Source organism: Eptesicus fuscus, chromosome 4 (assembly GCF_027574615.1).
Source record: "Eptesicus fuscus isolate TK198812 chromosome 4, DD_ASM_mEF_20220401, whole genome shotgun sequence".
NCBI lineage: Eukaryota > Metazoa > Chordata > Mammalia > Chiroptera > Vespertilionidae > Eptesicus > Eptesicus fuscus.
In genome coordinates this window covers 32876694-32903069 of record NC_072476.1, presented here as the reverse complement: position 1 = coordinate 32903069, position 26376 = coordinate 32876694, and the positions used below count along the sequence as shown (strand labels likewise).

At 53.2% G+C, this 26376-nt stretch overlaps 1 protein-coding gene across 1 annotated transcript; it reads left to right on the top strand.

Moving 5' to 3' along the window:
* The first annotated feature begins 1992 nt into the window (after positions 1 to 1992).
* Positions 1993 to 4503, top strand: TRIM56 (tripartite motif containing 56). The gene is made up of 2 exons (XM_028145268.2): positions 1993 to 2111; positions 2211 to 4503. Exons 1-2 carry the CDS (start codon positions 2065 to 2067, stop codon positions 4501 to 4503), a joined length of 2340 nt encoding a protein of 779 aa, XP_028001069.2. The 5' UTR covers positions 1993 to 2064.
* Positions 4504 to 26376: the final 21873 nt, after the last annotated feature.

The following is a 26376-nucleotide window of genomic DNA, read 5'->3' as shown; positions in this document are numbered from 1 at the left end:
GGCTGGTCACAAGCCCCAGGGCTTCTTTTGCCTTCCACAGTAATTTACATGTGGGGCTTCCATCCCCTCTCTGTCCCTATTGCCACAGGGTCAGTTCAGACCCCCCCCCCCCCCCCGTGTCCCCGCACCCCCGCCACACGCACACTTTTCACCTGGGCCCTGTAGTCAGGCTCTCCTCTATTCTCTCAGCTGCTGAGAGCGCGCTCCCATCAGTTGGAGCTGAAATCCTGTCATTGTGGATAAAGGGGTGCGTACCTGAATAGATATATGATGAATCAACCAACTATAGGAAAAATGTTAACTGCAGAATCCAGGTAGTGCGTATAGGAGTGTTTGTTGCAATTCTTTCAACTTCCTTGTGCTTCAAGTTTTTCATAAGATGTTGGGGGAAATATCTTTCAGTGATTTCTTTTAGATTGTTGGGTGAAACTCAAGACTCCATGCAATTCATAAGGCCCTTTATGATCTGGCCATGCTGCCTCCTTCTACAACCCCATGGGCCACCACTCACATGCCCCCGTCCCACCACCCATCCTAGGTCACTCAGAGCCACCCAGGAGAGTTGTGCCATTTCGTTCCTCTGAGTCCACGTACTTGCTGTTCCTTCTTCCCAGAACACTCTTCCCTGTATTCCTCTCCAGCGACCCCCAAACCCCTGGTCACTCTTCACACTCATCTCAAGGGACGCCTCTCCCAGGAAGCCTTTGCTGAACCCCTCAGATGGAGGCCCCTTATCTGGTTCCCACAGGCTCTCCCATAGCTCAGCAGAAGGGGAAGGCACCCAGGGCCTCACCCGGGACTGGATGTGCAGATAAGCTGCAGCACTGGAAACGGCCTGAGAACTGGGGTCTGAATCACAGAAGATCTCTAATTTTCTTCCCTCAGAGGAGCAAACATGCTTCGCTCGCGGAGCAAGTCCTGAGGCTACAACGGACCCGCAGACCCCGGAGCCTCCCGGAGGGGGCCGAGCTCTGATGGGGGTGGGGCCCCCCCAGGCAGAGGTCCTGGCGGGGTGGGGAAGAAGGCGGGGCCTGAGGCTGTGCTGGTCGGTGTCCCGGAGCTGGGACGGAAGTTGCACAAGTACAGTTAGTTTCAGTTTTGTTTCTCTTCCAGGCACCCTGCCGCAGCCGTGCCCAGGCCCCGGCCCCCCACTCCTGGTGCTGGAGCCCAAGGTCAGCCCAGGCCAGGTAAGGAGAGGCAGGGGAAGGGGCGCTGAAGGAAGAGCTAAACTGTAGGGAGTTGGGGGAAGGGAGAGAGAGCGCGGGAGGCAGAGGAAGGGAGGGGGGAGGCGGAGAGAGGGACCCGGAAGTCAGGAGGAGAGGGGAGGCTGGGCGGGAGCACCCCCCCACTTCACCCCACGGGACCAGAGGTCTGAGGCTTCCCTGGGAAAGACCCCTTCCCACTCTCTGAGCTCTGCCCCCAGCCCCCACCTTCCGGAAGTTTGGGGGAAATTCCCCAAGTCCCTTCACTATTTCCCTGCCACTGGGAGCTGGGAGGATTCCCAGATGAGCCTCACGCATCTCAGACCCTTCAGAGGTTTCTAGGCGAGCAGAGGGCCTCTTGCAGCAGGAAAGACTGAAGGAAGAGGACTCTAGGAGTTGAGGCAGAGGCTGCTGTGACCCCCAGGCCCAGCGGCTGGAAGGAGAGGGCAGGGCAGCCCCTTCCCCTCGGCCTCCCTGCTGGCTGCTCCAGAACCCATTTCAGGACCCCACTTCCCACGAAGCCACTCCCAGGGTCTAGAAGACAGGTGTATGCGCCAGGGAAATTGGGGTTACACTGCCCCAAACGCCAGGAGTCAAGACAGCTCCGCCCACCTGGACCTTCCGCTGTGTCCCCCCACCCTAGCACCTCGACCCCAGCAGGATCCCCGGGACCTGTTCACAGGGGGCTTGGGTCACACTTACCACAAGGCCTGTCATTACTCTGTTAACTCTCTGAGGCCAGGGGTTTCTCTTCTCCGTCTTGTCATTTCTTATATCTCTTACCACATGCAAGCAGCACTGACTTTTTTCATATTTGCTGAATATATGCAAGGAGGAGGGCAGCTCCCTGGCTCAAGAGCAAATGGCCAGAGAACTCAGAAGACCAGAAGAAAATTCCTGGCCACTCAGGTGATTCTCCAGTCCTGGTGGGGCTTGAGCATAGGGGGAGAGGCAGGAGGGCAGGCCGGGGGTGCGTTCTGCTCTCTCATCCTGACCCTTTGCTTGCAGCATGGTGTCCCAGGGATCCTCGCCCTCCCTTCTGGAGGCCCTGAGCAGCGACTTCCTGGCCTGTAAAATCTGCCTGGAGCAGCTGCGGGCACCCAAAACCTTGCCCTGCTTGCACACCTATTGCCAGGACTGCCTCGCTCAGCTGGCCGAGGGCGGCCACCTCCGATGCCCTGAGTGCCGCGAGACCGTGCCAGTCCCACCAGCAGGCGTGGCCGCCTTCAAGACCAACTTCTTTGTCAATGGGCTCCTGGATTTGGTGAGGGCGCGGGCCGGGGGAGACCTGCATGCAGGAAAGCCAGCCTGTGCACTGTGCCCCCTGATGGGGGGTGCCAGTGCCGGGGGGCCAGCCACAGCCCGGTGCCTAGACTGTGCTGATGACCTGTGCCAGGCCTGTGCCGATGGGCACCGCTGCACCCGGCAGACTCACACCCACCGAGTGGTGGACCTGGTGGGCTACAGGGCAGGGTGGTATGACGAGGAGGCCCGGGAGCGCCAGGCAGCCCAGTGCCCCCAGCACCCAGGAGAGGCCCTGCGCTTCCTGTGCCAGCCCTGTTCCCAGCTACTGTGCCGTGAGTGTCGCCTGGATCCCCACCTGGACCACCCCTGCCTGCCCCTGGCTGAAGCTGTGCGTGCCCGAAGGCCAGGCCTTGAGGAGTTACTAGCAGGCGTGGACAAGAACCTGGCCGAGCTGGAGGCTGCCCGGATGGTGGAAAAGGAAGCCTTAGCCCGCCTGCGGGAGCAAGCGGCCAGGGTGGGGACACAGGTGGAGGAGGCTGCTGAGGGGCTTCTCCGGGCCCTCCTGACCCAGAAGAAGGAGGTGCTGGGGCAGCTACGGGCCCACGTGGAGGCCGCTGAGGAGGCTGCTCGGGAAAGGCTGGGAGAGCTGGAGAGCCGGGAGCAGGTGGCCAGGGCTGCGGCTGCCTTTGCCCGTCGGGTGCTCGGCCTCGGTCGTGAGGCCGAGATACTCTCGCTGGAGGGGGCGATTGCCCAGAGGCTCCGGCAGCTGCAGGGTTGTCCCTGGGCGCCTGGACCAGCCCCCTGTCTGCTGCCCCAGCTGGAGCTTCATCCTGGGCTCCTGGACAAGAACAGCCACCTGCTGTGGCTCTCCTTTGAGAACCAGCAGTCCCAGAAGGACAGTGGGAAAGATGGAGCTGGGAGCCAGGGAGGGGAGGAAGCCCAGAGCCCCAGAGAGGATGGAGCCAAGATGGAGAGACAAGGTGCCGCCCAGCCCCCGAGTAGGGATGGAGCCCAGCCCCCAAAAGAGGACAGAGCCCAGATGCCCCAGGAAAATGGAGCCCAGACCCCAAAGACAGACAGAGCCCAGACCCCGAGAGAAGGCAGGTCCCAGATGCCTCAAGAAGATGGAGAAGTCCAGACTGCAGGGGGCGGCAGATCCAACAAGAAGAGGAAATTCAAAGGCAGGCTCAAGTCCATTTCCCGGGAGCCCAGCCCTGCGCCCGGGCCCAACCTGGAGGGCTCTGGCCTCCTCCCCAGGCCCATCTTTTCCTGCAGCTTTCCCACTCGGATGCCTGGAGACAAGCGGTCTCCCCGGATCACTGGGCTCTGTCCCTTTGGCCCCCGGGAGATCCTGGTGGCTGATGAGCAGAACAGGGCTCTGAAGCGCTTCTCCCTTAATGGCGACTACAAAGGCGCGATACCTGTCCCTGAGGGCTGCTCCCCGTGCAGCGTGGCCGCCTTGCAGGGTGCGGTGGCCTTCTCAGCCGGGGCTCGGCTGTACCTCATAAGCCCTGACGGCGAGGTGCAGTGGCGCCGGGCACTGAGCCTGTCCCAGGCCAGCCATGCGGTGGCTGCAATGCCGAGTGGGGACCGGGTGGCTGTCAGTGTGTCGGGCCACGTGGAGGTGTACAACATGGAAGGCAGCCTGGCCACCCGCTTCATCCCTGGGGGCAAGGCCAACCGAGGCCTTCGGGCACTGGTGTTTCTGACCACCAGCCCCCAGGGCAATTTCGTGGGCTCAGATTGGCAGCAGAACAGCGTGGTGGTCTGTGACGGGCTGGGTCAGGTGATTGGGGAGTACGGAGGGCCGGGCTTGCATGGCTGCCAGCCAGGCTCCGTGTCTGTGGATAAGAAGGGTTATATTTTTTTGACTCTCCGAGAGGTCAACAAGGTGGTGATCCTGGACCCGAAGGGGTCATTGCTAGGCGACTTCCTGACAGCCTATCATGGCCTGGAAAAGCCCCGGGTGACCACCATGGTGGACGGCAGGTACTTGGTCGTGTCCCTCAGTAATGGGACCATCCACATCTTTCGGGTCCGCTCTCCTGACAGTTAAAAGGCTGGGACTGGGGTGGAACTGGGTGGGAGTGGGGAGGGAGTGGGGCAGGAGGAGGGAGGCAGGGTTCTCATGGGAGGTGGTGGACGAGGGCATTTTCCCAGGGGGCAGGTGTTGGCAACCTTTCCATGTAACATGCCACACTGCCAACCCCTTTTTGGGTGTGCAGAGATAGGGACCAAGGCTTGGGGCATGACCAAAGCCCTCAGAAGCAGAGGAGGAGGGACTGGCAGGGTGCTGGGAGTTAACCTCCTCTTGCTTTTTGTGGGTGACTGCCCCCACCATCACCACCACCCCCTCTGCTACTGTTGTTATAGTTTAAGTCTCTGAGATTTGTAAGCTTGTCCTAATTAGCATTCTTCGGGGGGGAAAAAAGATTCCTGGTGGAGGAGCCCAGCGGGAGTCTTGGGGAGGTGGGCAGAAGCCCAGGGGGTCTCAGGGTGTGTCAGGCACATGCCTTTGGAAGGACCGAGAACTGCCTCTCCCCGGATTGGCACAGGGACACACCAGGTCGGAAGAGGCCCGGGATTTTGAAACGGCAGTTAATGGCATCTCCCACAGCCGTGGCCAGGAGTGCAGGCTTCTCTGATAATGGCGTCCCCCAGTGCAGTATGGGGTGGGCTTCTGGGCTACCAAGTGCAGGCGCCAGCCCAGACTAAGAGGCGTTTACCTCAAAGTCCACAAGAGAACGCTGCTAGGAGACAACCTGGCAGGGTCCGAGTCTGCGACTCGGGGTTCTGAGTGTGAGAGAAGGGGACCCCAGGTGCCCCCGCCACCTCTGAGCCAAGACTTACGTAGGATGTAAAATCTCTTCTGTGTTTATATCTTTACATTTCCTGGAGTCTATTTTTAGTTTCCTCTTAGTTTTCCAGCAAAATTCCTTTGGAGAAATGTTGGCTTTCATTGGCTGAACTAAGGGGTGAGGGAATGTGTCCTTCGGTAGGCCACTGCTGCTGGGGCCAACACCCCAACCCTGGAGGCCTGCTGTGGGACTGGGGAGACAACGGCTGGAAACCCTCAGAAGGTGGTAGTGGGGCTGGGATGGTGGAGGAGTGGAAACCGGAGGGAAGGACCTAGTTGGAGGTGAACCACAACCACTGGTTCTTTGCATACGTCATGGCAGTGGTGGGACTGAGGTGGACGTGTTTAGCCAGGGGCTGTCGAGCGATGACCTAAGGGAATCGTAACGTTAGGATCATGGACAATGGAGTGTTCGAGGGAACCAGGGGAATTAGGACAAGTCCAAATCGAAAGCGCAGAGCATGGGGAAGGGGAGGTTATTGCTTGTTTATTGACTTGATGGGGGAAATCTTCAAGGCCGGGTGAACAAATTCAATTATATAAAAATTGAAATGTGTACAGCAAAGAATGAAGATTTTAAAAACCAGTCAGATGAGAAAACTGCATCTGTAGAATTGATCTGAGTAAGAGCTGAGCCTGCATATGTGCAGTGACCAACATATCTTACTTGGTCAGAGGACCAAATAGGCTGTGTGCCCAGGAGGAAACGCGCATAGGCCAAGACTACTAAGCAAAACGATTTTTAAAGGTCAGTCGCTTTCATGTATCAGAAATACATTTTAAAAATATGTCGTGGAGAAACAGACTCCTGGCACTATAAAAGGGTGCTTCCTGGAGAGAATTTTAGCAATACTTGACAAGAGTACAAAAAAAAAAGACTATAAGACTCAGTTATCTCACTTTGGGGAATACGTTCTGGGAAAATAATTCAAAAGAAAAAAAGTATTTGCACAGAGATATTTGTGGCCACACTATAAATTACAGTCTTGACTGGAAACTGCTCAGCTGTGGGGGACAGCTAAGTAGATTGTGGTCTGTTAGGACAATGAGCTACTGCCTTCATATATGATAACTATGAAAACTATTTACAAGAATATGTTATGTGATGTAATCATAAGGAAAAAAAGAATTTGGATTATGATCACATGATGATAGCAACAAGGTGAAAGTATGTCTGAATCATTACCGTGTGGGAATAGGTTCAAAATATGTAAATAGTCAGTGATTTGGGAGATTGGGTTCTTTATGAGTTATTTTGTGCTGTTGTTACTCATATATGCACATTGCTACTTAGTTATTTTTGTCCATTAAGTAACATATATGCTTGGATATTTACTTCAAAAATACACCTCTATAAATGATATTCAAGAATAGCTACTGGATTTGCGAATGGATATGTCTCTTAGCACAAATGAGACTGTTCTGATAGAAGAGGGGCAGGAGTCGGGGGAGAGTACCAGCTGGCTGGGCGTGGCAGGGAGAAAGGCCATCAGAGCAGGGGTCTGTCTGGTGACTGACAAGGAACCCCCTGGGAAGGGTTACCGAGGTCAGTGATCCCCTAAGGGAGATCATTATGGAGTGCTCAGAAGGCAGTAGGTCTTGTTGAGTTTGCCAACTAATTCAGACCAACTGGAAACCACGTGGGGTTCTAAGGAACCAACTAGTATAGGATGAATTGCATTGGTGGGGAGGGTCCGTCTTTGCAGCTCTATCTGCAGAGTTAACAAAATGTTGGCTCATAGTTGGTGCTCAGTCACACATGTGTGAAGTGAATTAATATCTGTGAAAAGGGGTGGGACAGTGGTAAGATACCAGAGATTTGCCACCTTAAATGACATAGCCCTATCCAACCAAGTTGTCCAAAACCTTGGCTTATGGGAAATCTCCAGCAGGGGGACACTGTGGACACTGTCCACCATATGCTTGGGGAGGGGACAGTGGGGTGGCGTGGCTCAGCTCCCAGTCACAAAAGAGTTGAGATTGGGGTGTCCTGCTTATGTGTGTGGAGGGGGACCTGGGGATCATACATCCTCAGGTTGGAGCAGCAGCTCTACAGAGCTGTATAGGAACCACAATGCCGAGGACCTGGCTGGTGAATTGGCTCCAGCCAAGCGGCTCACCCAGGAGGCAAACCAGGAATAGAGACCTTTAGAGAGGAATTGCCACCTGACTACAAGAAGAAAATCCCGTTGCTCCAGACATACAGGAGACACGTGACTTTTCAGGAAGCTGTAAGCCTCCCGGAAAGCCAGGCATTGGAAGATTGACAGAAATTCTAAATTTTTCTCATTAAGGGGTGGGGGTGGGAAGGCACAGAACACTGGCAAAATGAAATAGATGGGGAGTATAGCATTGAGCCAACTTAGAGGTCAAATCCCCAGCATCCTACCTGTGACCTGGGAATCTTAACGAAACCCATAGAAAGCACCACTCAGCAGCGAGGGAAAGAGTTCTTGGTTAAACTACAGATCTTAAGCAATCAGGGACATTGTGAAAGATATGCCCCCGCCCCCATTGGACCAGGACAATTAACTTGGTCAATCATTCCTTTTCCTGTTTGGAACTCTCCAGCTTGTGCATGTACTGGTGAAAGGAGAATGCCATTCGTTCAGGTAGGGAGAAAGGGAGTAAGAAAACCTCTTTCATATACTAGTACTTTGCACCTAAAAAAGTGAACGAGGAAGCAGAGACCTGGGTTGAGTGCTGGCTCTTCCACTTAACTGTTACCTTGGTCTAGCTCCCTAACCTCTCTGAACCTCAGTTTTTTCTACATCAGTTAAGTGGGGATAATACTATCCACCATGCCCACCTCACAGGGTTGTGAGGACTGGGTGAGAAGTAGAGAGAATTATTTTGTATGCCATAAAGCTCAAATCCGAGGTATTGGTTAGAAAAAAAGATCAACTCACTTGTACTAACCTAATACTCTTACGTCAGTGTAAGCTTGAATGGGATGTTATGTGCACATATTGCAGGTAAAAGCTCAACATCTGGGTAGAGCAGTTACCTTTTTTTCCTTTGGAGAAGATTTTATTTTGCATTCCAGCAGTTATTGGAAGATGCCATATACTATAACACAACCGTGACTATAGGAGCAGGAGGGACCAATGGCCAGCTTGCTAAGATGCAATGCTATTCGTAAAAGCCAACTGAGAATCAGACTGTACTAATGAAGGACTGATAACCATAGATTCTTAGAGGTTCAAAATGGCGAGAGTGGCCAAATCTCTTGATAATTTAGAGAAAATATAATTTGGGAGGGAATAGCTCTCCTTTCATTGTAGTCTTATTATTACTGTGTCTCTAAAGCCATGCTATATAATAAATCTACAGAGATAAAATTCCACAGGGGCAGAAGTCCAAGAGAGAAGTCAGAGATCTTCCAAGAAAATCGGTGAGGTCAGTGACTTGAGCTGGGTAGGTGGGTGTCAAGATCAATGGACTTGACCATCTCTCCTTGGCGGGTCAGCTGGGAGCTAGAGTTATCCCATGAATTAAATGGGAGACTGGACAAGGGTTCAGAGTTCTGTTTTGGGGAGAATGCAGTCTTGGACTAGCTGGGGCAGAGAGCTACCAGAGAGAGCACGCAAAAATGTTCCTTGCAAGAAGAAGACCAAGTTCCGATGCAGGCTTAGGAAGATTGGTAACTTGACCAGAGGTAGCAGAGCCATCCTACCCAACTGGTTAGTGAGTATGGTTTAGTTAAATGGATCAGGACAAAAGCAAAAAAGGATCTTTGAGGGACCACATGTGCTTTTGGTTGCAGGAGTGGGTAAGGTGCAGCAGGGTCAGGGTGGACCTCACCTGAAGCCCCAGGTGAGGAATCTTTGGGACCAAATAGAGAAGGGCCTGTGTATAAAGAGGCAATCAGGAAGTAGCCTTGGGGAGGTTTTTAGAAGGCAGCCTGACTTGTCTCAGGAGAACATTTGAACTGGTTGGCGTTTCAGCCAAGAGAGAGAGGGTTGAAATTGTAATTGGGGCTTCGTTATCTATGGTGTCAGCCCAGTAAATTTCTTTTAGCTGAAATGGGCTGAAAATTTTGTTGTAAACTCTCATTCCTTCAGTTGTGTTTCTATCTTTATTCTGTTGCTGAATAAATTCTTTATAAAAATTTGAACCTTTTCTCAGGTTGTTCATGGGTATGGGGGACTATTAACAACCAGGCCCAGATGGCAAAGGGAAAATAGATCATGGCCACCCCTGTCGTAGCTCCAAAGATGCCAACCCAGTACTTGGGAGGCATAGTCACCATCTGTGGTCCCACCCTTGTCCTGGGCCACTCCTGCTTGTAGCAGAGGGGCCCTCCGGGCAGCACTGTGTACCTTCCAGGCTAATGCTTGGTGGGAGCCAGCAGGTGATCTGGCCCAGCGGGACTGCACGCATGAACGCTCAGGTGAGGTATGACTGGGTGAGGAGCCCAGGTCAGGGTAGCTGTGCCCACTACTGGTCTCTGCTGGCTTTCTGTTTTGGGGGAACCAAATGAACATGGGGAATACATTCTAGCATGCTGCATTTGCAAGCTCACAGTGGCCCCTGCAGGGCTGGGAGGAATCAGGCTGCAGGAATATCTGCCTGCTGGCCCAACCCACCCTACCTCCTCTGATCGGTCTCCAAAGCCGCCTCCCCGCCCCCTTCTCCTGCCCCTCCCCTCTGAGTGTCCTGAGCCAGAAGAAGAAAGACCTCAGGTCCTTATTTCTAACTCACACAGCCTCAGGCTCCCATCTAACACAGATCAAATAACAGCTATTGAGCACCCACCTCCCTGTGCTTTTCGCTCGTGACTTCCAGCAGCCACAACCCCTACAAAGTAGGAACATTAACATTATTTGACAGACAAGGACACGGAAGCCTGGCGAGGCTTGCTCAGGCGAAGTAGATTTAGATTCTGACTCCAAAGCTGACCTTCCAAACAGCTCTAAATCCTGAGCATGTCTCCTGTTTCCTTGTTCACAGATGAGTTGAACAAAATGAGAACTGAGGTTCTTTCCTGAGCTAACAGACCAGACCCCTGTCGCTATAATAGGTCCAGAATCCAGACACAAGAAGGGAAGCTCAGGGATACCCCTACGCATCCCACTGCTGTCTTGTGCTCACTGTCAGGGCCCCCCAAGATGAAGATGGAATGACAAGTGAGGGGAGAATGTTTTGAGAGGCTTGGTGGGGGAACAGGAGGTGTGGATCAGGGCCCACTGCTGCCGTGGTGACAGCCTGAATAAGAATTTCACAATTCATCATCTAATGACTCAGCCTGCTTTGGAGCTGCGCCTCTGTGAACCCCAGGGAGCATGACTCAGCAGCTGAGGGGGCCGGGTGCAGGCGAGATCACCATGGTCCATGTGAGCGGTGACTGTGGAGAGAACGGTCTGTTCCCAGCTCCAAACCCCAAGGCGGCGCGTCTGCTTCTGTGGTCAGACACACACGGCCTGGGTTTCCTAGCCATGTGGCCAAGCCTCCTCCCTCAGACTTGGGTCTCTCCTCTGCATTCAAGAAGTCACAGCCCCGGAGGCATCAGGACCACCTCCTTTTCCCACAGCCGTGGGATCTGCAGCAAGGGGCCTCTCTCCCCTTCACTGCTCTTCCAGGATCAGGCCGGCCTTTAAATAAGGGCAGCAGAAGCCACACTATAGGGGTGTGGAGGCCTATAAACATCACAGGCTGGGCACACAACTGGATAGATGGTCACAGCATCCCTTCCCGCTCTGAGGGGGTGGGGTGAGATGGGGATCCCAGGCCTGATTTTGCTCAAAGGCCAACCTAGAAAATATCTCTTCCCCCTCAGAAATAACAATGCATATTTTCCCCTCCCTTCAATACTAAATTTGGGAAATCCATCAACTTACCAGAAGAAAACAGCCAAAGAAAGCTGCGGTGAAACAGCCCTGAGTCCAGGGAGGGGCTGGCACCATGGGCTGGTGCACACCGTGCAGGGCACACACTGCCCCCTGCTCTCCACCACACCTGCCTGCCCTTCTCCAAAGCCTAATCAACATGCAGCAATTTCCTCAACTGCAAGACCCTTCAGGACGAGAACTTATGAGTCACGTTGAGCATTCCATAATCAGGTGTTCCATAAATATCTGCTGGTTGAAGGAACACATGAGTGAATCTGCTAAAACCTCGTCACCGGCATGGGTGTCAGATACATTGGGAGGAGACGGCAGCTGTCATCAGGCATGGCCTGAGGCAAAGCGGGTTTATTCTTTTCCTTAGAAGGGAGACATGAATAAGAGTTCAGTTACCCAAATTCTGGGAAAAAAGGTAATAATCTCCCTGTTGTACTTTTTCCCCCCATAGCACTCTAACCTCCTAACGTACCATTCCATTTCATTATTTATCCTGCTTCTTGTTTATCGTTTGTCTCCTCCCCCAATATCCACCCTGGGGAGACTGCAAGCCCCGATGGACAGGACATTTGACCTGTTTTGTACACTGATAGGCCCTTAGAATAGTTTCTGAGATGAGTGAGTGAGTGAGTGAGTGAGTGAGTGAGTGAGTGAGTGAGTGAATGGTATCTATTGAGCATCTACTCTGAGCCAGGCCCCTCTACCTGCTGTGCCCTTTACATGTATTAACTCAATTAGTCCCCTCAGAAGTTCTAAGAGGCAGATACTACTCTCATCCCTGGTTTAAAGGTGAGGAAGGTGAGGTGAGAGAGGTTATGCAACACGAACAAGATCACCAGGAGCTGGGCAAGTAGCTGGATAGAGGCCGGCACCAACTGTTGCCAGCCAGGGCCAACTCTTCACCACTCCCTGGCGAGGAGCTGCCCAGGAGGCCTTCCAGGAAAGTCACACCCACATAATCTTCGCTGATTGATGTTTTTCTTTATAGCTCTCCCCACCAACCTCCCACGTGAGCCCATTATACCTCCAGAAAATACCTTTGCCCCGAAGCGCAGCTTTTCCTCAGCTGGCAAGACTTTTCCTGGTGGGAGAACCTTGGAGGCCTGGGGACAGAAAAGGGGACTGGAGACCCTGGGCCTGGCTCTCCCTGCCTGAGCTCTGCAGAGCTGGGGTGGGGCTGTGCTGATCCTGCAGCCCACTCCCTACCACCCCCTCCCTACGACCTCCACAGACAGCTTGGGGGGCTGCCAAGCCCCTGCTGGGGAAGGCTGAACTCTTTTCTGTGGGTTTCCCGCTACCTGGAGCTGAGCTAGAACATAGGGAGGTCCTGCCCACCCCAAGGCACCAGAGCTCCCAGACACTGTCTCCCCCCCAGGCTGGCTCTGCAGGGCCAGAGCCGAGAGAGCCAGGCCAGGCTCCCGGTCCCCTTCTCTGCCTCTGAGCCTCATGGTTCTCCTGCCAGGAAGTCTTTCCAGCTAAAAAGAAGCTGCACTTTGGAGCAGAGATATCTTTTGGGGGTGTGGAATGAGGTCATATGCGAAGGTGGTAGAAAGATAAAGAAAAGTATTCACCCACAAAGATGATGTGGGTGTGGCTTCCCCAGAAAGCCTCATGTACTACTTGCCAAGGAGTAGCGAAGAGGTAGCGCAGGCCAGCAAGAGCTGGCATTGACCTCTGTCCAGCCACTTGCTCCTAGTGATCCCTGGAGAAAAGAATGGAGACCCAAGAACACCAGGGGCAGGGAGAAGGCCGCAGGGACCGGAGGCCCACACACACATCCATGCTCAGGACATAGAGCGCCACATTGCCTCCATCCAAGAGCTTGGGGAGGCAGTGAGAGAGGAAGGAGATGAAACTGAGATGTCTGAGCAGCAACTACAGGTGGGTCACCAGGGCAGGCGGAAGCTGGATTGGGGTGTGTCAGGGAGACTGTGTCCCAATGTTGGAGAAGCAGCGCCACGCATCACTCACAGGGTTTCTGCCCGTGGCTGGGGCTGGGCATCTGTGCTGGTGTTTAGATGCGGGAAGGAGGAGTAGCTCTGTGATCTGCAAGCCAATGGAGGTGGGGGACATGCTGTCAGGGTGTTCCCAGGCAGGGCATCATGCCAGCCTTCACCTCATCGAAGAATCAAGACTGGAATTTCCCTGAAGCTCATTTCCTACCATTTAATCCTCAATCAAGGAACACAGCTGCCAAGTCTGTGCCTGAAGGGCAAATGCTGGGCGTGGGCAAGGAGCAGAGACCTCCAGGAGGGCCTCCAGGCCCTGTCTACCTCTCCGCCCCGAAGGCCCTCTTCTAACACAGAAGGTACATGAACCTGCCCTCTGGGGTCTTCTCCCCACCCCTCACCCCCAGAAAGGGATTCAGGCTGAAGAGAGCTGCATTTAATCCCAGCCCTACCACTCACTCACCAGGTGACCTCTGCACAGGTCACTTAACCTCTCTGAACCTCCATTCCTTATCTGTGAAACCGATGCAGTGAAATACACCACAGGGCTTCCAGGGCGAATAAATGAGATAAAGAATGTAAACACACTCAGCCAGTGCTTGGCTCATAGGGGTGTTCAGTCAACATCCATTCATGCCTTCTCCCCTCACCCCTAGGACCATGGGCCTTCTCCTCATGCCTTCTAGAGACCAAACACCTGGGCTGGGCTGTTTCCTTCCACCCCAAGCACCAACCAACCAGCCTGCCACACAGAACGTATTTATTGAGCCCTGCCTTGAAGTAACCAATGCAAACAGCAAGTGTAAAAATGTCAGGGAAAGACTCAGCCAGCTGGGGAAGGGGGCTGGTCCCGCAGACAGGTGGCTTTACGGTGGTGCTCGCTACAGCCCAGCACCTGGTTCTAACTGTGTGCACATCACGGACACACCGATCTCAGGACTGACTAACAGGAACTGGACACAAACAACAGCAAACCGGAATGCGGCTTAGTAATTTACAGAGGGCACAACTCTTCTGGGGACCTCAGAATATAAGTATTGAGCATAGAATCAGAACAAGGCCAAGGGCATTGGATGATCTAATGGCCGGATGGCCTGAGGTGCCTGTGCCACCTCGGGACTCACCTGTTCTGAGGCCCGGCCCCTGATGTCTGCAGGACAGGGCGCCAACTCCTTTGCACAGCACCAAGTTGGGTCTCCCTGGGTCCCCCTTACAATGAGAAGGAACAGACAATGCGGTTATGTTGCTAAAATGCAATCACAATCTTATCTGTCCTTCGAGGTTTCACCCAGGTCTCCTTAATTAGATTTGGGATATTCACAGACAGCCAGTCTCCTAGGTAATGTCTACAGAGGGCTCATGTCCTCTCCTAAACTGGGTTTCTTCCTAATTGAATTCTCAGAAGGCGATGTTAACTTCAATGTCCATAGCTATCAGACCCCGAGTCCTTCCCACGTGGGGCAGTATTGAGGGACAGGGGGAAACTGTAGAGCCAAACAGCTCTTACCCCTAAATAGTGTACAACCCGTAAGGAAAACAAAATGAACACGTGTGATACAATCCAGTGCTAAAGGGTGTGCCTGACCATGTGGGTCTGATGCTGAGAGTGTTCAACTTCAAAGGACAGACCATTTAGGGGGGCCTGGGGGAGTCTGGGAGGCTTTGCGGGGAAGGTGGAATGTAAGCCGCCTAGGGAGGCTCATGGACAGCTGACTTACATAAGGAAAGCAGGGGAGGTGGCACATTCCAGGGGCCAGAGATGGTGGGAAGATGGAAATCAGATGGTATAGATGGAGAAGGGATAGATGTGGCAGATCAAGACCCCAAGCAGCCCTGTATGAGCTCCTTCCCAGTTCACCCACACTGCTCCTGTTGGTATTCCCATATATGCACTGGGCTTGCCAAGAAACTCAGGGAGCCCTGAGCATCCCTCCCCCACACAACACACAAGCACACACTCCTGTCCAGCAGCAGAGCTGACCTTTCAGAGAGGAAGGACAGGGAGCCTCTGCCCGAACCCGGAGGGACAGCCCTGCGCCTTCCACCTGCTGCGCTGACCATGTGCCTGATTCAGCCCGGAAACCAGCCAAGTGCGCCAGACACAACACAACCTCTTCCCCTCACCTCTGAGCCCCTCGCGTCTCAGAAGTGATAACAACAGGGAGTTCCCGAGTCAGGGGCTTTCCATCCGGGCTCAGCTGCTGCCTCCCACCTCCGCCCCCATTTCCCTGAGGAAGCTGCCACCAGCAGCAAACACGCACAAAATGAAGTTGGCCATGCCGGTTCCTGAATGACCACTTGAGGATCAGGTTCCCTGGAGCCCATCCTGGGAGTTTAGTTCAGGGACCAAACACTTGATACAACCAAAGCAGGATGTTTCCATCAACCCTAGTCTACAGTAGGAGCTCAGAATGAGAAGGGGATCCCCAAATTTCCTTTGCTCCAAAGCCACTGCTGTTGCCTCTGCAGGAGCTAGATCTTGGAAATAAGACAACTGCCTCTCTGCTTCCTGAGCCCGCCCAATCCTTTGAGAGAGCTGGCCAGTGTGGGGCAAGACAGAAAAGGAGGGAGAGGTCTCTGCCTGCAGGGACCCCGAGCTCCTGCCGACCCTGGCACTGAGGAGGCTGTCTGGGTCTGGGGCCAACTCCACAGCAGTGATGAGCTGGCAGGCCAGTCTGCACCCTGGGAAAGAGGGAGTGGGCCTGAGGGAGCCAGCTGTCGATCTAGGCTGTGAATAACGGGGGCCTCATCACCACCCCGGAGCTGCAGGGGCAGGAGCAGCCGGCACAGGGACTGACTAAGAGTGGTTCCGGGCGAGCGGGCGATGAGCAGGGAGGCTCCCCCAGGCTCCCACACACAGAGCCAATCCCCAGGCCTGCTCTCTGGTGTCCCGCATTTCCAGGCTCTTCTCCCCACACGACTTTTCCCTGTAGGACTGCTTCTCCAGGCTGACATGTCTTCCCCACCCCGCCCTTGGCTGGATGTCTGATCTCAGGTGTCACCCAAGAGGAATCTAGCACAGTCCTTCTTGGAACTCTTTATGGTCATAAACCTCTGTTTTCCTCTGGAACAGGGCCCTAAGCCCCTCCAGGGCTGGAGCCATTGTGCCCAGCCCAGCAGCTTTACATGCCCCCCGGGCAGAAAGCACAGCGAAGCAGCTCTCCAGGAACGCTGGCAGATGGTGCTCTCCATAGTGACCGTCACCCTGCCAGGCCCCTGTCACAGGTCAGCTCCCTGAGCACTGCACGTGCAGCTCTCCTGAGGCATTCAAGGCCTGTTCTGTCTCCTCCGGCTTGAAGGTGAAGACTGTTCCTCCATGCCTTCCCCACCGCCTCCGAGTCAAGCCTGAAGTCCAAGGTTAGCAGAAAACCATCCATAGACATGAACAAAAACTGCTCACTGAGCAAATGAGTCAAAGGGCAGCCAGGCAAGTCCTCCTCCCCTTTCCGCCTCCACAGGCGGAGACCCAGGGTGAAGGCCTCAGGGAAGACTGACCTGCCTCGCCAGTCAGGTAGACTCCTAATGGGGTAAGAGATCCCCGGCCTCCAATAGGCGCCCCAGGGCAGCAGATGCCTGGAAGTCCACATCACTGTTCAAGTGGTCTCAACCCTGGAGAGACGCGACTAGGAAAAACAAAACAAAACCAGTTTCCCAGAATTCTAATTCAAGGTTTAAATCATCAGAGGTGGAGCTGGTCTTGGGACTTTTCAAAAGCTCCTGGGGGAGTCCAGTGTGCCCTTGGGCTGAGAACCACGGGACCAAGGCACAGAAGGTCACAATTCTAAAGTGAGTGTGACTTGGGACAGTTTAAAACAATAAATCATTAAGGCCTGAGTTGGAATCCATGTCTTGCTTAGCAGCAGATTTGGGGGAAGAGAGGGGGCAACATTTTGATGAGAAGAGTTCTGAAGGAAGGAGTCAGGATGGGAAGGGGGAGTCTGGGGAGACAAACACTTGATACAACCAAAGCAGGATGTTTCCATCAACCACGGTCAGGTCTGACTGCCTCAGATCTGCCACCTCAGTTCCCCTCACCCCAACAGCCCAGCCCTCCCACAGTGGGACACAGTGAAGGAGGGACCTGGACTCTTCCTGGGTTGGGGGGTGAAGGGGACAGGCATGCAAGGGGGCAGCTAGAGGGGCAGCTGAGGCACTGAAAACAGAGTGGAGGCTGGTTAAGAGATGGGGGTGCTGGAGCCAGCTCCTCTCGTTAGCTGAGTGACCCTGAGCAAGAGACCCCAACTCACCTGTGTGTCTGTTTCCTCATCTGTAGAAGGGGGACAGTGCCACTCGCTGTTTCTGAGCCGGGTGAGAATGAACTAAGATCATGAGTGTATTATCACACAGGGCCCGGCAGACAGCAGCTGCTCGGCACATCTCAGCCCTCGTTACTGCTGCAATGTGGGAGTGGGGGCTTTACCTAAAACTCTAAAGAAAAGGCGTGCAGATGACAACACCTTAGAAATAAATGGATTTGCAGACCAGCACCCACCTAAATAGATTAAATGAACAGGGGCAGCCACAAATCCAGCCTGCCTGGCACAAGTTTTCAGATGCTCAGCATCCATCCTTCCACCAGCCTTAGCAGCATGGAAGGCAGAAAGGGACCCTAGGGGTACTGCAACCCGATGAGGGGTTTCTTTCCATCCCTTCCAGTTGTAGATTTCTTCTGGGCCCTGAAAGGGGAAGAAATGTCCCCCTCTGGTACCAGGCACAGTGGGAAGCCCTGGGCCCCTCCACTCTGACTTGGCCCGACCTCCATCCCTAATGGAACTTCTGCAGGTTCCAGTTTCTGAAAGTCCTGCCATAGAACCTAGAATTTTCTTACTGGGTTTCCAGCAGCCAACTGGCCATTTGGAGGCTTTGGCCATCACAGCCTCAGCAGAGCTAGGTTTCTTTGCCGGATGCTCTTTCAGTTCTGCCCCTACCCTCCCTGTGATCCTCCTGCCCTTGACAGAGGACCTTGTCTTTCCTTCCTAGGAGCTCATCTACCTTCGAAGGCCAGAAAGGCTGCAGGGGACCATTTCTCCCAGTTCCAGTGGGAGCCAGACCCCCATGTTGCCACATTGCAGCGTCCATACCTGGAAGACAGATCATGGTGGGGCTTCCCCAGGCCAAGGTTGTTTATCTGCTTGGGGCAGGAAAGCCATGTCTGTCTCCTTGCCCCCTTACTCCCTGGACGGTGACTCTGTCCCCTGCATATTGTTTTCTTTCCGGTGGAATTTCTGCTCTTGAGGACTCAGTGTTCTGTGTTACTCCCGCCTCAGCCATTCCTCATATCCCGGTTTCCTCCTGTCCAGACAGTGCTGGCTACCAGCCAGGACCTCTACGATTTGTGGAGAGATGGGCTGAAGACAGCAAAGGGTGGAAGCAGGAAGTGGGAGCTATTGTTCCTCCTTGGTCAGAGTCTCGGGCCTCTTTTGTGGGGCCTGCAGTGTGTGCAGTGGGGCAGCATACGCCCAGAGAGCCAGCGCAGGGTAGACATGTGAGGAGGTTCCACTTGGATGGGGACACATCCTACAACCTTGGACTTCAGAGTCCCCAACCAGTTGTCCCCTAGATTTGGTGCAAGACCTTCCTGTTACTAAGAAAGGCAAGAAGCCCAAACAGGCCAATATTGAGGCCAATGTGATCACAGGGTGAGACAGGACTGCTCAATCTGTGCCAACTTCCCTGCCCATGGCACTTCCTGTAGGGTTGAACAAGGTAGAGAGAAGAGGCAGGTGTGGAAGGGGGTGGCTCATGCCTGCCTGCTCCTATCCTCAACCCAAGCCCACATACCAGCTCTAGGAAAGAGCCCAAGTCTGATTTCTGGAGTGTTAGGTGCACCCCAGGTCAGCCTGCCTTGCCAGCCCTGGAGCCCTTGGTCAGGTCTGAACTGCCTCATATCTGCCACCTCAGTTCTACTCACCCCAACAGCCCAGCCCCTCCCTCAGTTGCCCCCCAAGGCAGAGCTGCGACATGAATATCACTCGTTCTGCCTGCATCAGCCTTTACCCATACAGTCCTGCGAGTTCCTGACACAGACATGGTGCACAGCAAGTCCCCCTGCTCCCAAGAAAGCAATGGACTCAGGAGGAATGTTATAATTCTGGGCCTGGGAATAGGAAGAGCAGCAGGCACTGCCAGCCTTGAGCGTCTGCTTTAGATCGAAGTTTTAACAAGGTAATAATGCTTTGTCAGGCATCCGCAAGACCTGGTCCTCCTCTGTCCCACCAGACATGGGCCAGAGCCCTTGGTGGCCTTCCTTGCCCCAGTGTGGGTCCTATTAGCCCCATCTGATAGACGTCTGGCATCCCTCACCAAGGACCTGATTAGTTAACCCTTCTCTAACACAGGAGGCCCTGTCTCTTCCCTCAGGAAACTAAGGGGATCGAGAGAAGACACAAGAAAAAAAAAAATCCCACAATTTTTTTTTGAGAGAGAGAGAGAAAGAGAAAGAGAAACATTGATGTGAGCGAGAAACATTGATTGGTCAGTTGCTCCCAACCAAAGATTGAACATGCAACCTGGGTATGTGCCCTGACCAGGAATCGAACCTATTGCCTTTGGTGTATGGGATAATGCTCCAATCAACTGAGCCACACTGGCCAAGGCTAAAAAACAAACAAACAAACAAACAAACAAACGAAAAAACCTCACAATTTTTAAAATCAACTGAAACTTGCTCATCACTTTCTTTCCATGGATACACACCCTTGATCCTTTCATTCATGCCATCCTTTACAATCCCATCACTGTTATGGACATGGCGTCATTCTCCTCACTTTGCAAAAAGGAAAGCTGAAGTTCAGGGGTGAAAAGGAAGTCGCCCAGAGTTTCCTCCTAGTCCTCGGGCCACATCTGCTTCTTTCCTCAGAAAAACCTCTTATTCAGGCCCATGGTGTCTGTCTAAGGAGATGGGGCTCTAGGAAGGTACAATGATTTTCTCACAATCATCCTGGTAACTGGAGCCAGGACTGTCTGGTCACAGGGATGACCATCAGAGAATCCTATGTTGAGGGCAAACCCATCTGACTTAGAAAGCAGGTCTGAATGAATGAATACCTGGCAGGAAGGGAGGGCAATCTTCTGTGGTGGTGGGTCTCCTGGGCTGCCTTTCCTCACCAGGGTAGACTCTATATGGTCAGGAGAAGGAGGCAGCAGTGGGGACATACGGGGTGGGGGGCAGTGGCAAGGAGGATCTGGGTGCTCCAGAGAAGGGAGTGGGCACAGAGACAGGAGATGAGAAAGTAGGAATGGGAAGAGTCAGGAACGTCCTTTCATGTGGCCTCCAGGCTGCCTGGGGTACAGGGTCTGCTTAGGACAGTGTAAGATCCTTGAAGATAGGACACGCCCCTCCTTCACATCTCTGACTGTCACATCAAATCCAGCCCAGAAGAGATCCAAAGAAGCTGCTGCAGGCACAGCTGTGCTGGAGGACAAAGGGAAGGCAGCTGTCTCCACGGCCTCCTGAGCAGGCAAAAGTCCTCCTGTTCCCTTTCCTTCTCACCGTGCACCCGCTTTCCGCAGCCCTTACAGCACGAACCCACGAGGGCCCCCGTTGATCCAAGCAAGCCAGCAGCCCAACTGTGCTGCTGCTAGCCAAACCAGCTGAAGTAGCTCAGGGTGACTCAGATGAAGAGACATGCAGAAAGGGCCTGCTTGCATATGGTGAGGAAGTAAGAGAGAAGGAATGGTCAGGGACGTCCCTGGCTTTCCAGTGGCAAATTCCATCTGGGCTGCATCACGAGGCTGCTTCATCCCTGGGACCTCCACCACCCACAGGTTCCCCCCTGACCAAGGGGTCATCATCTCTCTGGGCGTTTGCCCAGTTCCATACACTGGTTGTGTCCAGAGCCAGGATCCAGACTAGAATAAGAACATCTATTTCAAGGAAATGGGAGGAGGACACAGAAAGAGCAGACTTGTGATATGAAAGTCCACACAGAGCGCAAAACAAAGAGGGGTTGCCTCAGGCAGAAATGAAAAGACTGTTCCCTAGAGATGAAAACAGGTGGAGCAAGGATGGGAGCATTTTCTTCCCTTCCGCTCCTGGGCTCCGTGCGTCCCCTACCCACTCCCTCCATGTTGCCCTCTGCTTCTCTGCTGAGGCCACTCTGCCTCCACCTCCTAATCCAGCATCAATCCCTCTTCCTCTGGGAAGCCCTCCCTCAACTTGCACCCTGACAGCCTAAGTCTCACAGCATAGCACACAGACAACTTTACATCTTAATCTAATGACTGCATGTATGTAATCTTCTGTCCCACTAAGAGTATGTGTTCAAGAAAGGGAGAAGTTTATATTTCTCTGAATCACACCATGAAGCGCTGTTTGTTAATAAATATTTGGCCATTTTGGGGAAGCCAAGATTTACACAACAGCCAGAGTAAAATAAAACAGAATGTGTCCAGAGAGAGTTCTAAAGGGAGATTCAGGAATGTAGAGAATGAGGAACAAGTTCTGGTAAAGATGAAAGAAGTGAATCAGAGTTAGAATCAGACACATAGGTAAAAAGAAATGGAATAAGAGACAGAATCTGACCAGGGGGCCCAGAGGACCCTGGGGCCTGCATTGAGTCATTCTGACGGATACCACCAGGCTCTGAGGTCATATCTACCCCAGAAATCACACACTCCACCCTTCCCTGCCGCAAACTTCCCTTTCTGGCCATACAGGGTCCCATTTGTTCCCTCTGTCTCTTTTCCCCAAGAGAGGAGGCTCATTCTTGCCGGGGGAGGGGGAGGAGAGTGGGAGGCTGAGAGGGCCTCTGGTGCTCATTGCACACTGACATTATGAGTGGCCCCTCAAGAGGATACTGACCCATTACCTCCCCCTTGGAAATAAAGATAAATGAGACATGGCAATGGCCACAGTAAGTTTAAGGATAAGTAAAGAAATGACTGTAAGACAAGGGGATATGCGTAAAAGTGGTTAAAGGATAATGGGTGCTATAGAGGGATCAACGAGAGACAGCAGACATGGGTGGCAGAGAATGGGTCAAGAGGGCTGAGACTAGAAGAGTAGGCCAAGCTCAGTTCTATTTTGACCTGATGATAGAACAAGCCCCCGCCACCCAACTTTCTGACACCCTGAGGAGATCAGGACATGTGTCACATGTCCGTGGGGGTTCCCCTGTGACCCCACAGTGAGAGGAGAATCTAAAACCTGCGAAGGTGGCCCGCGGGAGCAGGTCGGTACCAGAGTGGAAGCAGGAAGAGCTGGCCTGAAATGGACAAGAGGGGCTGGCAGCCATTCTCTCAGGTAACCATGTCCCAGGCACTTAACCTACTTCGCTAATTGCGGAGGGAACTGAAAAAGAATGCCTAGAACAAGGAGCTGGCATTGGAGCCAAACTAACAGCTCACGCTGTTGGGTCCTGTCCTGGCTCTGCCCCAACCAAGAGTGGCCACCCCTTAGTGAGAGCCTAGACTATGCTGGACATTGACAGACAATATTTCACTTACTGCTCACAACAGCCCTGAAGGATGGAAGTCATTATCTACCTATCTATAAATCCCAATTTACATATCTGTCCACAAATAAGCAAACTAAGGCTCACACATGTTTTGCCTACAGATCCCTGACCAGGCTGGCTGGCTCTGTCTGCTCCAATGAGCACTGTTCTCTCATTTGTGGTATGTTACTCTGTGCTCTCAAACACATTACATTGCTCAGCCTCTCTGGACCTGAGCCCTCACCTGCAAATTCAAAGGACTGGATTAAGTGGTTCTTAGAGGCCTCCCTACCCCTGAAACTCTAGACATACATGGAGAAAAAAGCAACTACAGAAAGCAAGGGCTACATTGGCAGGGGCGGGGGGGGGGGGGGCGGGGGGCGCGAGGGACACAGGTTTTACTGTTATGGGAGTTTTAGGAGACATGGCAGGTGGGGGCTGAAGAAGACAGAAAGGAGAAAGGCTATGGAGGCAGAGGAGGGGGCAGTTAGGCGTGGCATCAGTGTGAGGAGGAACCCTGGAAAGGCCAGGAGGCCCTGTTTCTGTCAGGCTGTCCCAAGGCCATGATCTCAAGAGGCTGAGACACACAGCCCTCACCTCGCTCACTCCTACAAGACAGGCAGAGCTGGCCCAGCCCAAACACAGGCTATTTTTGTCATCGTGTTGTTTGGAGAGAAACCAGGCCAGAAATAGTGCTGTGAATTAGTAGGACCCTGTCCTTCCACCCCCAGCTCTCCCAGTGAAATCACCAAGAATCAGGAGGCCTGCTCCAACATTCCAGGGAGCCTGTGTAACTGAGAGGAGGCAGCCCTCTCCTCCTCACAGGAAGCCTTGGAACAGAGCATTTGACTGTAAAAGGGATTCTGGAAAAGGAGAGGGAAAGAGGGATTGAGTCATAGAGAGTAGAAAAGAAAGAGTGGAGAAATGGGAGTGAGCTCAGGAGGCTGAGACTTGAGGGGACCCGGGGAAGGAACGGGGATAAGCCCATAGATGGATGGTTGAACAGAAGAGATCAAGAAAAGGAAGGTGAAAAAGAGGGCAGATGGTTGGTATTGGGAGAGCAACGGAGAAGCAAAGGGGAAGAGCCAAGCGCAGGCCAGAGTGCAGCTGGAGGGCAGGAGGTGAAGGGTTGGAGGTTGACATCAGTGGCCCTGAGGCCCAAACTGAAGCAGGGCTCCTGGGGCATGGGTGTGTGTGTCGGAGGGGCGGGGGCGGGGGGGGGGGGGATGGTCAGTAACGGAAAATGTGAGTCTGAGTCTGGTCTAGTCACGAACCACCTGCAGAAGGACAGATGGAAACATCTTTCCAGTTGGCTGGAACTGAAACTTCCCCCAAAATCCACAGCCCTGCAACTCATCCTCTTATCTCTGACTCTCCCGGAATCAGAGACCCAGTTATTTCAACAGCAGGGACTTTTCTCTTTCTGTCCATTTGACCCCTTACAAAAGAGCCAAGGCTTGAAAGAGGTGATTGGGTCAAGGCGGTTAGTTGGGGTTCAGGGAAAGGAGAGAAAGTGACAACCCCTTGAGTCAGGTCAGATTCTGAGAAAGGCATTGCAGGGAGGTCTTCTGTGGGGGCAGAGGGTGGTCAGGCAGCACCATGATATGTGGAAGGTCTCCAGAGGACAGACAAGGTCGAAGCAAGGCCATTTCACAGGGAGGAGCAGGAGAGACCACAGTCCAGTCTGGTTTTAGATCATCTAGTGGCCCTAGCTCATCAGAAACTAGGGCATGGAACTTGGTTTTCTAATACACATCCACCAGATGCCTACAAGTCCCTTCTGGTTTAGGAAACGACCCCTAAGTAAGTCAGTCCTTTCTGTTTCCAATGTATAGTGGCCCCTCTTCCTTTAATAGGACACAGAGCTGCTTCCAGGCTCCTGAGCCTGAGAACAGAGTGTCTTTTCTGGAATGACATCAGGATCATCCATCAGGTCAGGAGTGGGGATAGAATTGGTCACAGCACTGACAGGGTCCAGGCCATCCACCGAAAATAGCAGGGGCCTTTACGGCTGAGGCCCGGCAAGGCAATGGACAAGGGCTACTGGAATAGCCGGTGGAGCAAGCGAAGGAGCTCAGCGGAAGTGGCTGGAGAGGCCAGGCAGTGAGGTGCCAGGAGAGAGCAGTTTCTGACTGAGTCTCAGCCCACGGCTCTGGCAAATGCAACCCAGATTCCCAAGTCCCTATCTCTCTCTGAGCCCCAAGGGTGTATGGCAAGGCACTGGGGGCATTTCTGGGGATAATAGATGGGGGTGGGGGTGCGGCTGGACTTCTGTCCTCTCCACCCGAGAGAGGTCTGGTGACTGCTTCTTCTTCATGGTTAACCACTCTCACAGGAACTCCAAACCACAACTAAGAAAAGGAAAAGGAATAAACAAGAAGCAACTACAAAAAAAATAAAAAAGTAACTACATGGGAACAGTCCTGTAACGGGTCAGTGATCCTAACTTTCCAACAGGGGTTGTCCCTTTTCCCCTCCCATCCCCACCTGATTCCCAAGGGAAACAGGAGAAAACAAAGGCAGAATCAGAGTAAACTTGGGAAAGCTATCCAGCTGTGGTTGCCCTTAGTATCTGTTTACCGAAAAAATCCAAAACAAATATTCTGACACTTCCACCCACTTAAACTTCCTGTGAATCTGTTATTGGCTGTCTCCATGGATACTCCCACTTGAACCCTACCACCTACACAAATCATGACAGTGTGTGGACCCCAGGTCAAGTGCACCATCTCTCTCCATCCCTCAGGACCCCTTGGCACTTAGCCCCCTGTCCACAACATCCAGGCAACATGGCCAAGGGTACCTGACCCTGCCAGGCCCCCAAATATACTAGTCCAGATCCAATCGCTTGCCTCCAGCCAATTTCCACCCTCTGTAAAACTCTTGGGCCACTCTTCCACTTCGAACTCAATGTCCTAAGAGCACACCCCACAAACCAGCCAGGAATTGAAGCCCTCTTTTCTATCCCTACTTGCGCTGCTCCAGACCTCCAATGTCTACATCTGGAGGAAAAGAATAAGACTTAATTCTCCCCAGTTACAGCGGGCAGCTCAGAGAAACAAAACTTACATGTTGGGCTACTAATTCCTTGGCAAGACTTTACCTGAGTAACCCCTGGTCCTTCCACCACCCCACCCAGTACACCTCAAATCCCTGCCAGACAGGGCTGTTGACACAAAAGAGAGCCCTCAGAGGCAACTCAAGAGTCTGGACACGTGGGAGAGTCAGCCATGCATCATCCACTCTAAAGGGAAGAGGGAAAGACTGGAGGGAGTCCTCTGCCAGGTTCATGTCTTAGACAGTCAAAACCCAGACAATCACATGGCACGCTCCGTGCCCTGTGGCCACTGGGATGTGGCCAAGAGGAGGGAGGGGCATTCTTCCTCAGCTACCGTGCACGTGGTGTAGACGATGCTGGCAGACAGAAGTCCACAGGATCCTTAGCTCCTTTGATAAATCTCTGGTGACCCATTTCCCCAAAGGAAAAAGAGGAAATGTAAAATGTTTTCCCCCAAGCTGAGCACTGGGGGAGGTAATCTCAAACACTGGGTATTTCAGGCTGTCTGGCACCGCCAGGGTTCAGGCTGACATAACAGCCAAAGAGAGAGGGACACAGGTGGAAGGCAGCAAAATCAGGGGAGGCCCCTAGGTCAAGGCTGTGGAGGGTTGCTCAATCATTCCTCAGCCCTTTCACACGTACACACACACACACACAGCAGCAGCAGCACGCACACACATGCCTCAGGGAGTCAGACTTCCAAAGCCAGAAAGTAGGTGGGGCTGAGCCATGAGTTAATCTATTTCCTGTCCATTTCTGGTATAAAGGCAGGCAGCTGCCTCCCT